At 44.6% G+C, this 15,095-nt stretch overlaps 2 protein-coding genes across 7 annotated transcripts in view; one reads left to right on the top strand and one right to left on the bottom strand.

Annotated features, from left to right (window-relative positions):
- Positions 1 to 1,807, top strand: part of LOC121840620 (adhesive plaque matrix protein-like) — a 36,292-nt gene extending 34,485 nt beyond the window's left edge. Inside the window, exon 4 of the mRNA XM_042304966.1 lies at positions 326 to 1,807. Within this exon, the coding sequence (XP_042160900.1) occupies positions 326 to 1,807 (1,482 nt within the window). The remainder of the gene's footprint in view (positions 1 to 325) is intronic.
- Positions 1 to 8,644, bottom strand: part of LOC112236798 (R3H domain-containing protein 2-like) — a 105,290-nt gene extending 96,646 nt beyond the window's left edge. For all 6 annotated transcript variants that reach the window (XM_042330133.1, XM_042330123.1, XM_042330127.1 and 3 more), the window contains exon 1: positions 7,973 to 8,644. The gene's annotated coding sequence lies outside the window, so the exon portion shown is untranslated. The remainder of the gene's footprint in view (positions 1 to 7,972) is intronic.
- Positions 8,645 to 15,095: the final 6,451 nt, after the last annotated feature.

Consider the following 15,095-nt stretch of genomic DNA (forward strand, 5'->3'; position numbering starts at 1 on the left):
GAGAGGAGATTCCATCCTCCACTGTCAGCTAACTAGCTACTGCTAGCTGAAGCTTATTTTCGTGTCTGGGACCACTGTCAGCCACTGTCCTAGCGAGCTGTACACTTCGTAGCTACTCTTTTCTATATTGCTGCAAGGGTTTTGTAAATGAGAGGAAGGAAGGACACCTCAACTCCACTTCCTTTTTCTGAATGAAGCACAGCAGAGACCTCTCCCTCCCTCCATCTCTGATAAAAACAAACCATGCTAGAAAAACAAGCAAGACACCTGATTAGTGGGGGAAAAGATAATTCCCTAAAGATGAACAAGCCCTCACTGCAACAAGCCCTCACTGCAACAAGCCCACACTGCAACAAGCCCACACCGCAGCACTGCAACAAGCCCACACCGCAGCACTGCAACAAGCCCACACCGCAGCACTGCAGCAAGCCCACACCGCAGCAAGCCCACACTGCAGCACTGCAACAAGCCCACACTGCAGCACTGCAACAAGCCCACACCGCAGCACTGCAACAAGCCCACGCCGCAGCACTGCAGCAAGCCCACACCGCAGCAACAGCCCACACTGCAGCACTGCAACAAGCCCACACTGCAGCACTGCAGCACAAGCAAACCACACTGCAGCACTGCAACAAGCCCACACCGCAGCACTGCAACAAGCCCAGCACTGCAGCACCTCAGCACTGCACACACAGCACCTCAGCACTGCAACAAGCCGCAGCACTGCAACAAGCCGCAGCACTGCAAGCCCAACTGCGCAGCACTGCAACAAGCCGCAGCACTGCAACAAGCCCAGCACTGCAACAAGCCCAAACTGCAACAAGCCCACACAACAAGCCCACACAACAAGCCAACAAGCCCACAACAGCACCTCAGCACTGCAACAAGCCGCAGCACTGCAACAAGCCGCAGCACTGCAACAAGCCCAAACTGCAACAAGCCGCAGCACTGCAACAAGCCCAAACTGCAACAAGCTGCAGCACTGCAACAAGCCCACACAACAGCACCTCAGCACTGCAACAAGCCGCAGCACTGCAACAAGCCACAGCACTGCAACAAGCCACAGCACTGCAACAAGCCACAGCACTGCAACAAGCCCAAACTGCAACAAGCCCACACAACAGCACCTCAGCACTGCAACAAGCCGCAGCACTGCAACAAGCCCAAACTGCAACAAGCCCCTGCCACAGCACCGCAACAAGCCCACACTGCAACACTGCAACAAGCCCACACTGCAACAAGCCCACACTGCAACAAGCCCACACTGCAACAAGCCCACACTGCAACACTGCAACAAGCCCACACTGCAACAAGCCCACACCGCAGCACTTCAACAAGCCCACACTGCAACAAGCCCACACAGCAGCACCTCAGCACTGCAACAAGCCCAAACTGCAAAAAGCCGCAGCACGGCAACAAGCCTAAACTGCAACAAGCCCACACAACAGCACCTCAGCACTGCAACAAGCCGCAGCACTGCAACAAGCCCAAACTGCAACAAGCCCCTGCCACAGCACCACTGCAACAAGCCCACACTGCAACAAGCCCACAGTGCAACAAACCCACACTGCAACACTGCATCAAGCCCACACTGCAACAAGCCCACACTGCAACACTGCAACAAGCCCACACTGCAACAAGCCCACACCGCAGCACTTCAACAAGCCCACACTGCAACAAGCCCACACAGCAGCACCTCAGCACTGCAACAAGCCCAAACTGCAACAAGCCCACACAACAGCACCGCAGCACTGCAACAAGCCGCAGCACTGCAACAAGCCCAAACTGCAACAAGCCCAAACTGTAACAAGCCCACACAACAGCACCTCAGCACTGCAACAAGCCGCAGCACTGCAACAAGCCCAAACTGCAACAAGCCCCTGCCGCAGCAAGCCCACAATGCAACAAGCCCACAATGCAACAAGCCCACAGTGCAACAAGCCCACAGTGCAACAAGCCCACACTGCAACACTGCAACAAGCCCACACTGCAACAAGCCCACACCGCAGCACTTCAACAAGCCCACACTGCAACAAGCCCACACAGCAGCACCTCAGCACTGCAACAAGCCGCAGCACTGCAACAAGCCCAAACTGCAACAAGCCCACATCGCAGCACGGCAACAAGCCCCCGTCACAGCACCGCATGTTCCTTAAGAGTCTGACACCAATCTGCGATGGAAGGTGGCCGAGCTTCAGCAGTGTTTATCAGGCTATGAAACATCCCGAAAAATCGGTCTTCTCAACAAAAACACTATGCTTATTGGTTAACATTAACAGGGGCTGATGGATACACAGCTTTAAGGAGAAACCCTGTCATTAAGGAGCCATACAACCATTATGAAACACAGAGTAAAAAAGTAGTTTGAGTGCAGAAAATAGTTGTATGCATTGAAGGCCAGGGCATAACGTAACCTGAAGATAAGGGTGTGGATGGGCCTAGTTGGCTTTCAACCACCAACTGGGGCTTTTTAGTAAATGCCTTGCTTTGGTCATTGATGATGGCATTTCAGGGAATCAAACCAGATCAACTGTTTGAACTTATGGAGGTAATTGTAGGAATGAAATGTAAGACAAATGCAGTGTGTTGTACTGTCCATATAGGCTGGCTAGGTCGGGGACAGCATGGCAGCAGATGTGTTAGCATATTGACATTAGCAGGATATACACTATGGTTTACCACACAGTGGTTCTAAATGGACAAACTTACAATCACCTAAAAAAATAACAAAAATGACCAGCAGCCAAATCCAATTCTCTGCCATTTAGAAAAAGCTCAAAACAACAACAATTTTTTTTTTTTAAATTACAATTTTTTTATATAAATTATGTTTAAAAAATTGCTGCATTTAGTACTGCTTGTTCGGACCTCTAGTGGCTCATCTGATAGTGACGGAGTGATAACGGATCCAGTTCATCTCCCTCAATCCATCACGTCTGGTCTCAGTGAGTGTCTCGCTGCCTTTATGCTCTCCTTCACAGCAGTGACAGTAATGGAAGGACACAGCCATGCAAACACAAACACACACACACACTGCATTGTTTGTATATCGTTGCATTTGACATGTGACTGTGTTTTGCTACCTCATGTTTTTTTTGTGTTTTTTTTAAATGGGTAGCCAAATAAACACCACACACACACACAATGTAAGTCTGGACCCAGGACCATGGAACGAGTCACCTCTTCCCTCCAGTTCTGATCAATTATTCACATCTAGCAAGCAGTGGGGGGAGAGACAGCAAGGAGGATAGCGAGGAGAGAGAATAGGGGCAGAGTAGGAAGAAAGAGTGATGGGAGAGCAAGAATGCATGAGAAAGAGAGAAGCAGCAGCGGTAGTACCTCAGCTCTGTGCTTAGGGAGAGATCTATAAATAACTCCTCAAATCTCTCTAGAGAAAGCAACTCTGACTGCTAATACTGCTGCTGCTAATACTGCTGCTGCTAATACTGCTGCTGCTAATACTGCTGCTGCTAATACTGCTGCTGCTAATACTGCTGCTGCTAATGCTGCTGCTAATGCTGCTGCTAATGCTGCTGCTAATGCTGCTGCTAATGCTGCTGCTAATGCTAATGCTGCTGCTGCTAATGCTGCTGCTGCTAATGCTGCTGCTGCTAATGCTGCTGCTAATGCTGCTAATGCTAATGCTGCTGCTAATGCTGCTGCTGCTAATGCTGCTGCTGCTAATGCTGCTGCTGGTAATGCTGCTGCTGCTAATGCTGCTGCTGCTAATGCTGCTGCTGCTAATGCTGCTGCTGCTAATGCTGCTGCTGCTGCTGCTGCTAATGCTGCTGCTAATGCTGCTGCTGCTAATGCTAATGCTGCTAATGCTAATGCTGCTAATGCTAATGCTGCTAATGCTGCTGCTACTGCTGCTACTACTGCTGCTAATGCTGCTGATGCTAATGCTGCTGATGCTAATGCTGCTGATAAAACTGCTGCTGCTAATGCTGCTGATGCTAATACTGCAGCTGCTAATACTGCTGCTGCTAATACTGCTGCTGCTAATACTGCTGCTGCTGCTACTGCTGCTGCTGCTGCTAATACTGCAGCTGCTAATACAGCTGCTGATAATACTGCTAATGCTAATACTGCTAATGCTAATGCTAATGCTGCGAGAAAAAACACAGATACAGAAGCAGATCTCAGGTAGACAAACTGATGGAGAGATAGGGATAGCCTAATTGACTGTTAGGCCGCCTAATTGACGGCCGCCTAAACAGTGAGCTCCAGAAGTATTGGGACAGTAACCATGTGTGTGTTATTTTGGCTCTGTATTCCAGCACTTTGGATTTGAAATGACATAATTACGCTGAGGTTGCATGCTAGGAATATGGGACTAAATACTACACTTTTGAATACTTTAATACACAAATTAATTTGTTCCAATACTATATACGACTTCCATCTATATAGGCCTTTCAACGTCCTGTGTCATCTAGTCCGTAAACCCTTCAGTTAAAAAATCATCATCAAGGGAACAAAACTGATCATTTCTATCATTTTCCAATTCAAAATAAAAAAACAGGCTAAAGTAAGTCCAACTTGACTAGAGAAATAGCACATTTCCATAAGAGTTTAATGTTGATATACCCAAGACTAGTTAGGCTATTGACACCAGTCCAATAGCTGAGGTGGATGAGGAAAAAAAAGCACAAGTTTATTCTCTAAAACCACATAGCCTTTCCACAACAACCTGACTGCAGTTTAGAATTAGAGAACTAGGCAGCATCTACCCAGGCAAACGCAGCAGGTAGCCTAGCGGGTAGAGCGTTGGGGTGGGAGAACTGCATCGAGTCGCTGTCAGTTTGAAACTTGTAAAAATGATCATTTTTGCACACAAAAAACAAAGTAGTCTGTGGTTCCAGTAGTTAGCTACACAGCAAAAAAATGAACTACTGAAAATACTACCAAGATTTGAATTTAGTTCAACTACCACCAGTCTAAGTTACTACAAAATGAACACTGAACAAAAATATAAAATGTAACAAGTGTTGGTTCCATGTTTCATGAGCTGAAATAAAAGATCCCAGAAATGTTCCATACGCACAAACATATTACTTCTCTCAAATTGTGCACAAATATGTTTACATCCCTGTTAGTGAGGATTATTCCTTTGCCAAGACAATCCATCTACCTGACAGGTGTGCCATATAAAGAAACTGATTAAACAGCATGACCATTACACAGGCGCACCTTGTGCTGGGGACAACGACAGTCCACTTTAAAATATGCAGTTTTGTCACACAACACAATGCCACAGATGTCTCAAGTGCAATTCAAATCAAATTTTATTGGTCACATACACATGGTTAGCAGATGTTAATGCGAGTGCAGCGAAATGCTTGTGCTTCTAGTTCCAACAGTGCAGTAATATCTAACAATTCCCAACAACTACTTAATACACACGAATCTAAAGGGATGGAATAAGAATATGTATATATAAATATATGGATGAGCGATGGCCGAGCGGCATAGGCAAGATGCAATAGATGGTATAAAATACAGTATATACATGTGATATGAGTAATGTAAGATATGTAAACATGATTAAAGTGGCATTATTTAAAGTGCCGTTGTTTAAAGTGACTAGTGATTGGGTCTCAATGTAGGCAGCAGCCTCTCTGTGTTAGTGGTGGCTGTTTAACAGTCTGATGGCCTTGAGATAGAAGCTGTTTCTCAAATCTCTCGGTCCCCGCTTTGATGCACCTGTACTGACCTCGCCTTCTGGATGATAGTGGTGTGAACAGGCAGTGGCTCGGATGGTTGTTGTCCTTGATGATGTTTTTGGCCTTCCTGTGACATTGGGCGCAGTATGATGAAGGGCAGGTAGTTTGCCCCCAGGGATGCTTTGTGCAGACCTCACTACCCTCTGGAGAGCCTTACGGTTGTGGGCGGAGCAGTTGCCGTGCTGGTGATGCAGCCCGACAGGATGCACTCGATTGTGCATCTGTAAAATTGTCAGGGTTTTGGGTGACAAGCCACATTTCTTCAGCAATCCTGAGGTTCACCACACTGTCTGCGTGGGTGGACCATTTCAGTTTGACTGTGATGTGTACACCCAGGAACTTAAAACTTTCCACCTTTTCCACTGCTGACCCTTCAATGTGGATGCAGGGCTGCTCCCTCTGCTGTTTCATGAAGTCCACGATCATCTTTATTTTATTGGTGTTGAGTGAGAGGTTGTTTTCCTGACACCACACTCCGAGTGCCCTCACCTCCTCCCTGTAGGCTGTCTCGTCGTTGTTGGTAATCAAGCCCACTACTGCTGTGTCATCTGCAAACTTGATGATTGAGTTGGAGGCGTGCATGGCCAGGCAGTCATGGGTGGAACAGGGAGTACAGGAGAGGGCTGAGCACACACCCTTGTGGGGCTCCTGTGTTGAGGGTCAGTAAAGTGGAGATGTTGTTTCCTACCTTCACCACCTAGGGGCAGCCCGTCAGCAAGTCCACGACCCAGTTTGCACAGGGCGGGGTTCAGATCCAGGGCCTCCAGCTTGATGATGAACTTGAAGGGTACTATGGTGTTGAATGCTGAGCTGTAGTCAATTAACAGCATTCTTAAATAGGTATTCCTTGCTGTCCCCAGTCCACCTGGCCATGCTGCTGCTCCAGTTTCAACTTCCACCTGACTGTGCTGCTGCTCCAGTTTCAACTGTTCTGCCTTATTATTATTCGACCATGCTGGTCATTTATGAACATTTGAACATCTTGGCCATGTTCTGTTATAATCTCCACCCGGCACAGCCAGAAGAGGACTGGCCACCCCACATAGCCTGGTTCCTCTCTAGGTTTCTTCCTAGGTTTTGGCCTTTCTAGGGAGTTTTTCCTAGCCACCGTGCTTCTACACCTGCATTGCTTGCTGTTTGGGGTTTTAGGCTGGGTTTCTGTACAGCACTTTGAGATATCAGCTGATGTACGAAGGGCTATATAAATACATTTGATTTGATTTGATTTTGATTTGATTCCTTTTGTCCAGATGGGATAGGGCAGTGGGCAGTGTGATGGCGATTGCTTCATCTGTGGACCTGTTGGGGCAGTATGCAAACTGAAGTAGGTCTAGGGTGGCGGTGATACGATCCTTGACTAGCCTCTCAAAGCACTTCGTGATGACAGAAGTGAGTGCTACGGGGCGATAGTCATTTAGTTCAGTTATCTTTGCCTTCTTGGGTACAGGAACAATGTATGCTGGCATGCTGACTGCAGGAATATCCACCAGAGTGGTTGCCAGAGAATTTAATGTTCATTTCTCTACCATAAGATGCCTTCAACGTCGTTATAGAGAAATTGGCAGTATGTCCAAACGGCCTCACAACCACAGACCACGCCAGCACCGGAACCTCCACATCCAGCCAATTCACCTGCAGCCTCGTCTGAGTGTTTCTGTCTGTAATAAAGTTATTTTGTGGGAAAAACTCATTCTGATTGGCTGGGCCTGGCTCCCCACTGGGTGGGAGGGCATAGGCCCACCCATGGCTGCATCCCTGCCCAGTCATGTGAAATCCATAGATGAGTGCCTAATTACTTTATTTCAATTTACTGCTATGAACTGTAAGTCAGAAAAATCTTTGAAATTGTTGTATTTAAAAAAAAAAATTGTTCAGTATAGTTATATTACTAGTTGAATTAGATGTAGTTCACAACTCCTCAACACTGAGACCAGAAGACTAAGTATCCTGTTGCATTGTTGTTGGTGATGTTTACCCAACATCAAAACAATGAGTGAGTGGTAATGTTGTTGTTTTGTACTGCTTTTATTCACAATTCATTGAGAATCCTCTGAAATGCTTCAGATCAAGGCCATCTCCAGGTCGCAGTTGTAAATGAGAACTTGTTCTCAACTTGCCTACCTGGTTAAATAAAAGGTGGAATAAAAATATATTTAAAAAAATTAAAAGCATTTGGTTCAGTGTTGTGTAGGTAGAATAGCTGATCTCTCGGTGGTTTGGTAGAATATTTAAAACCTCTCGCTTACCGTTAAGAGAGTGAGTCTTCTCTAGATGAAAGCTTCTTATTTTTTGACGAGGGGGTTGTTTCGAGTCGAAAGGCAGCGAACGGTGCCGACTGCTTTGCTTTGTACACAGACAGGCGAACAGCTGCCGGTGCCGAGTTCCCGACTGTTTAATATGGACAGCTCACACTGACAACAATACGCAGCAAGCAGGTTTAGCCTTTTCTTCCGTCTGTAGCTGTCAACCAGGTGTCAGGTCACAGCTGCTCATTCGACTACCTAACGTTAGCTACAACACCTGTTATCATGAGCCCATTGACGAAATGCAGATATGCGGTTTTGCTCGCTAACGTTAGCTACCTCTCGTCAACCACCCCTCCGAATGGCTTTACCCGTTACTAATAACGGTAGCTAGCAATTCACGGGGGACTAGCTCGATGGCTAACCAAACGCTACTTGCGACACGGTGAGAGCGACTGTCAAAACGCTGTCGACTCAAAACAGCAACGCGTGAGACGAGCTACACGAAGCAATGAAGGCCCAACCAAAGACAAATCAGAGATAAAGCATACAGTGACTAAAATAACTAAAACCTAAAATAACTTTAATCTTAATTAAGCTTTATTAAAGAAAATACAAAATAAACAAACAAAAAAAACGCGACACGCCTCCAGATTTCTGCGTGTCAGCACCACTGTTTTCTGCGCATCTCCGTGCTTTACGTCGCCTCACAGTTCTTCAGATTAGTTGCAACAAAAAACAAATCATAATTTGTGTGAATTACTTCAAGATTAAAGTGACGCTCCACAATTTAAAAAAAAATAATAATTTCAGGCAGTAGTTTTTAAAGTGGTACTAATGAGTCATAACGGGTCCCCGGTTTTTGTGTACTATGTCATCCAATTGTGTACATTTTTTTTTTGCAATTTGTATGAAATGGTACAATCCAATTCGTACAAAATGTTGCACTTAAGATCATGGACTGCATTTGAACTAGCTACATTACTTCTACTGGCATTATTCCACTGAAGAATACTATCCCACTTCAACAAAAGAGCATTACTTGTACTGTTTTACTAGTCTATATTTTTCAACACTTTGGGCAGCTGAAGCACATCACACAATTTTTATTTAGGAAAATTACCCTTGTTGACTTTATAATAATTTAATGGAGTAAAATCATGTATTGAGTAGCACAGTATGAGTCATAATACCCATAAAACCTAGATGCAAAACCTGGAAATTGTTTTAATTGTTTGTTTTTTTTACTTCATAAAAAGGTCTGTTTTGTGTAGGCTTACCCTGTGGTGATGTTTTGACAACTGCGCAAATCTCTCGGACAAGGTAACTTATGAATATATTCACCTGTAATTACCCACAAAAAGATAACATGCTGATTAGCCGCTAATGTGGCTATCATACAGAACTACACATCCTGTTGCAAGCGTTGACGTAATCACTCACGGTCCAGGGTGGGAAAAAATGTAATCGACAAGTAGCAAGTAACCTAGCGAGTAATTATAGCCTTTTTAGTTTCTTGTGTAAATAATTGATAGTGTATTTCTTGTATGCATTCTTGTTTAGCATTTTTTTATTTGCCTTTTGTAGCTAAAATTAGGTCTCTCGGTCAATAAAAAGACAGTGGAAAAATAACAGTAGAGAGGCTATATACAGTAGAGAGGCTATATACAGTAGAGAGACTATATACAGTAGAGAGGCTATAGACAGTAGAGAGGCTTTATACAGTAGAGAGGCTATATACAGTAGAGAGGCTATATACAGTAGAGGCTTTATACAGTAGAGAGGCTATATACAGTAGAGAGGCTATATACAGTAGAGAGGCTATATACAGTAGAGAGGCTATATACAGTAGAGAGGCTATATACAGTAGAGAGGCTATACACAGTAGAGAGGCTATACACAGTAGAGAGGCTACACACAGTAGAGAGGCTATATACAGTAGCGAGGCTTTATACAGTAGAGAGGTTATATACAGTAGCGAGGCTATATACGTGGATTGATGGCAGCATTCGTGTGAAACTGAAGGCGCGAACCACTGCTTTTAATCAGGGCAAGGTGTCTGGTAACATGACTGAATACAAACAGTGCAGCTATTCCCTCCGCAAGGCTATCAAACAAGCTAAGCGCCAGTACAGAGACAAAGTAGAATCTCAATTCAACGGCTCAGACACAAGAGGCATGTGGCAGGGTCTGCAGTCAATCACGGACTACAGGAAGAAACCCAGCCCAGTCACGGACCAGGATGTCTTGCTCCCAGGCAGACTAAATAACTTTTTTGCCCGCTTTGAGGACAATACAGTGCCACTGACACTGCCTGCAACGAAACATGAGGTCTCTCCTTCACTGCAGAGAAGTGAGTAAGACATTTAAACGTGTTAACCCTAGCAAGGCTGCAGACCCAGAGGCATCCCCAGCCGCGCCCTCAGAGCATAGCAGACCAGCTGGCCGGTGTGTTTACGGACATATTCAATCAATCCCTATACCAGTCTGCTGTTCCCACATGCTTCAAGAGGGCCACCATTGTCCTGTTCCCAAGAAAGCTAAGGTAACTGAGCTAAACGACTACCGCCAGTAGCACTCACATCCATCATCATGAAGTGCTTTGAGAGACTAGTCAAGGACCATATCACCTCCACCCTACCTGACACCCTAGACCCACTCTAAATTGCTTACCACCCAAATAGGTCCACAGACGATGCAATCTCAACCACACTGCACACTGCCCTAACCCATCTGGACAAGAGGAATACCTATGTGAGAATGCTGTTCATCGACTACAGCTCGGCATTCAACACCATAGTACCCTCCAAGCTATCATCAGTAGAGACCCTGGGTCTCGACCCCGCCCTGTGCACTGGGACAGGACTTCCTGACGGGCCGCCCCCAGGTGGTGAGGGTAGGCAACAACATCTCCTCCCCACTGATCCTCAACACTGGGGCCCCACAAGAGTGCGTTCTGAGCCCTCTCCTGTACTCCCTGTTCACCCACGACTGCATGGCCACGCACGCCTCCAACTCAATCATCAAGTTTGTGGACTACACAACAGTGGTAGGCTTGATTACCAACAACGACGAGACGGCCTACAGGGAGTAGAGGTGAGTTATATACGGAGTGTGGTGTCAGGAAAATAACCTCACACTCAACGTCAACAAAACTAAGGAGATGATTGTGGACTTCAGGAAACTGCAGACGGAACAGTACCCCCCATCCACATCGATGGAACAGTAGTGGAGAGGGTAGCAAGTTTTAAGTTCCTCGGCATACACATCACAGACAAACTGAATTGGTCCACTCACACAGACAGCATCGTGAGGAAGGCGAGCAGCGCCTCTTCAACCTCAGGAGGCTGAAGAAAGAGGCTTGTCACCAAAAGCTCTACAAACTTCTACAGATGTTATATACAGTAGAGAGCATCCTGGCGGGCTGTATCACCGCCTGGTATGGCATACTGCACCGCCCTCAACCGTAAGGCTATATACAGAGGGTAGTGAGGTCTGCACAACGCATCAGAGGGGTTATATACAGTAGAGAGGTTATAGAGGTTATATACTACCTGCCCTCCAGGACACCTACATACACCCGATGCTATATACAGGAAGGCCATAAAGATCATCAAGGACATCAACCACCCGAGCCACTGCCTGTTCACCCCGCTGTCATCCAGAAGGCGAGGTCAGTACAGGTGCATCAAAGCTGGGACCGAGAGACTGAAAAACAGCTTCTATCTCAAGGCCATCAGACTGTTAAACAGCCACCACTAACATTGAGTGGCTACTGCCAACACACTATCAATGACACTGACTCTACTCCAGCCACTTTAATAATGGGAATTGATGGGAAATGATGTAAATATATCACTAGCCACTTTAAACAATGCTACCTTATATAATGTTACTTACCCTACATTATTCATTTCATATGCATACGTAGATAGAGTAGGTCTATATCATCGACTGCATCCTTATGTAATACATGTATCACTAGCCACTTTAACTATGCCACTTGGTTTACATACTTATCTCATATGTATATACTGTACTATATCATCTACTGTATCTTGCCTATGCTGCTCTGTACCATCACTCATTCATATATCCAGTACATATTCTTTATCCCCTTACACTGTGTATAAGACAGTAGTTTTTTGGAATTGTTAGTTAGATTACTTGTTCGTTATTACTGCATTGTCGGAACTAGAAGCACAAGCATTTCGCTACACTCGCATTAACATCTGCTAACCATGTGTATGTGACAAATAAAATTTGATTTGATTTGATTTTTATACAGTAGAGAGGCTATATACAGTAGAGAGGCTATATACAGTAGAGAGGCTATATACAGTAGAGAGGTTATATACAGTAGAGAGACTATATACAGTAGAGAGGTTATATACAGTAGAGAGGCTATATACAGTAGAGAGGTTATATACAGTACAGAGGTTATACACAGTAGAGAGGCTATATACAGTAGAGGGGCTATATACAGTAGAGAGACTATATACAGTAGAGAGGCTATACACAGTAGAGGGGGTATATTCAGTAGAGAGGTTATACACAGAAGAGAGGCTATATACAGTAGAGAGGCTATATACAGTAGAGAGGCTACACACAGTAGAGAGGCTACACACAGTAGAGAGGCTATATACAGTAGAGAGGCTATATACAGTAGAGAGACTATATACAGTAGAGAGGCTATATACAGTAGAGAGGCTACACACAGTAGAGAGGCTATATACAGTAGAGAGGCTATACACAGTAGAGAGGCTATATACAGTAGAGAGGCTATATACAGTAGAGAGGCTATATACAGTAGAGAGGCTATATACAGTAGAGAGGCTATATACAGTAGAGAGGCTATATACAGTAGAGAGGTTATATACAGTAGAGAGGTTATATATAGTAGAGAGGCTATATACAGTAGAGAGGCTATACACAGTAGAGAGGCTATATACAGTAGAGAGGCTATATACAGTAGAGAGGCTATATACAGTAGAGAGGCTATATACAGGAGAGAGGTTATATACAGTAGAGAGGTTATATACAGTAGAGAGAGGCTATATACAGTAGAGAGGCTATATACAGTAGAGAGGCTACACACAGTAGAGAGGCTATATACAGTAGAGAGGCTATATACAGTAGAGAGGCTATATACAGTAAAGAGGCTATACACAGTAGAGAGGCTATATACAGTAGAGAGGCTACATACAGTAGAGAGGCTATATACAGTAGAGAGGCTATATACAGTAGAGAGGCTACACACAGTAACGAGGCTACACACAGTAGAGAGGCTATACACAGTAGAGAGGCTATATACAGTAGAGAGGCTATATACAGTAGAGAGGCTATATACAGTAGAGAGGCTATACACAGTAGAGAGGCTATACACAGTAGAGAGGCTATATACAGTAGAGAGGCTATATACAGTAGAGAGGCTATACACAGTAGAGAGGCTATATACAGTAGAGAGGGCTATACACAGTAGAGAGGCTATATACAGTAGAGAGGCTATATACAGCAGAGAGACTATATACAGGAGAGAGGCTATATACAGTAGAGAGGCTATATACAGTAGAGGGCTATATACAGTATACACAGAGAGGCTATACACAGTAGAGAGGCTATATACAGTAGAGAGGCTATATACAGTAGAGAGGCTATACACAGTAGAGAGGCTATACACAGTAGAGAGGCTATATACAGTAGAGAGGCTATATACAGTAGAGAGACTATATACAGGAGAGAGGCTATATACAGTAGAGAGGCTATATACAGTAGAGAGGCTATATACAGTAGAGAGGCTATATACAGTAGAGAGGCTATATACAGTAGAGAGGCTATATACAGTAGAGAGGCTATATACAGTAGAGAGGCTATATACAGTAGAGAGGCTATATACAGTAGAGAGGCTATACACAGTAGAGAGGTTATATACAGTAGAGAGGTTATATACAGTAGAGAGGCTATATACAGTAGAGAGGCTATATACAGTAGAGAGGGTATACACAGTAGAGAGGCTATATACAGTAGAGAGGCTATATACAGTAGAGAGGCTATATACAGTAGAGAGGCTATACACAGTAGAGAGGCTATATACAGTAGAGAGGCTATACACAGTAGAGAGGCACATTACAGGAGAGACTATATACAGGAGAGAGGCTATATACAGTAGAGAGGCTATACACAGTAGAGAGGCTATATACAGTAGAGAGGCTACACACAGTAGAGAGGCTACACTCAGTAGAGAGGCTATATACAGTAGAGAGGCTACACACAGTAGAGGGGCTATATACAGTAGAGAGGCTACACACAGTAGAGAGGCTATATACAGTAGAGAGGCTACACACAGTAGAGAGGCTATATACAGTAGAGAGGCTATATACAGTAGAGAGGCTATATACAGTAGAGAGGCTATGTACTGTAGAGGCTATATACAGTAGAGAGGCTACACACAGTAGAGAGGCTATATACAGTAGAGAGGCTATATACAGTAGAGAGGCTATATACAGTAGAGAGGTTATATACAGTAGAGAGGCTATACACAGTAGAGAGGCTATACACAGTAGAGAGGCTATACACAGTAGAGAGGCTATATACAGTAGAGAGGTTATATATAGTAGAGAGGCTATATACAGTAGAGAGGTTATATACAGTAGAGAGGTTATATATAGTAGAGAGGCTATATACAGTAGAGAGGCTACACACAGTAGAGAGGCTATATACAGTAGAGAGGCTATATACAGTAGAGAGGCTATATACAGTAGAGAGGCTATATACAGGAGAGAAGTTATATATAGTAGAGAGGTTATATACAGTAGAGAGGCTACACACAGTAGAGAGGCTATATACAGTAGAGAGGCTATATACAGTAGAGAGGCTATATACAGTAGAGAGGCTATATACAGGAGAGAAGTTATATATAGTAGAGAGGTTATATACAGTAGAGAGGCTACACACAGTAGAGAGGCTATATACAGTAGAGAGGCTACACACAGTAGAGAGGCTATACACAGTAGAGAGGCTATATACAGTAGATAGGCTACACACAGTAAAGAGGCTACACACAGTAGAGAGGCTACACACAGTAGAGAGGCTACATACAGTAGAGAGACTATATACAGGAGAGAGG

The sequence above is a fragment of the Oncorhynchus tshawytscha genome, linkage group LG02 (assembly GCF_018296145.1).
Source record: "Oncorhynchus tshawytscha isolate Ot180627B linkage group LG02, Otsh_v2.0, whole genome shotgun sequence".
NCBI lineage: Eukaryota > Metazoa > Chordata > Actinopteri > Salmoniformes > Salmonidae > Oncorhynchus > Oncorhynchus tshawytscha.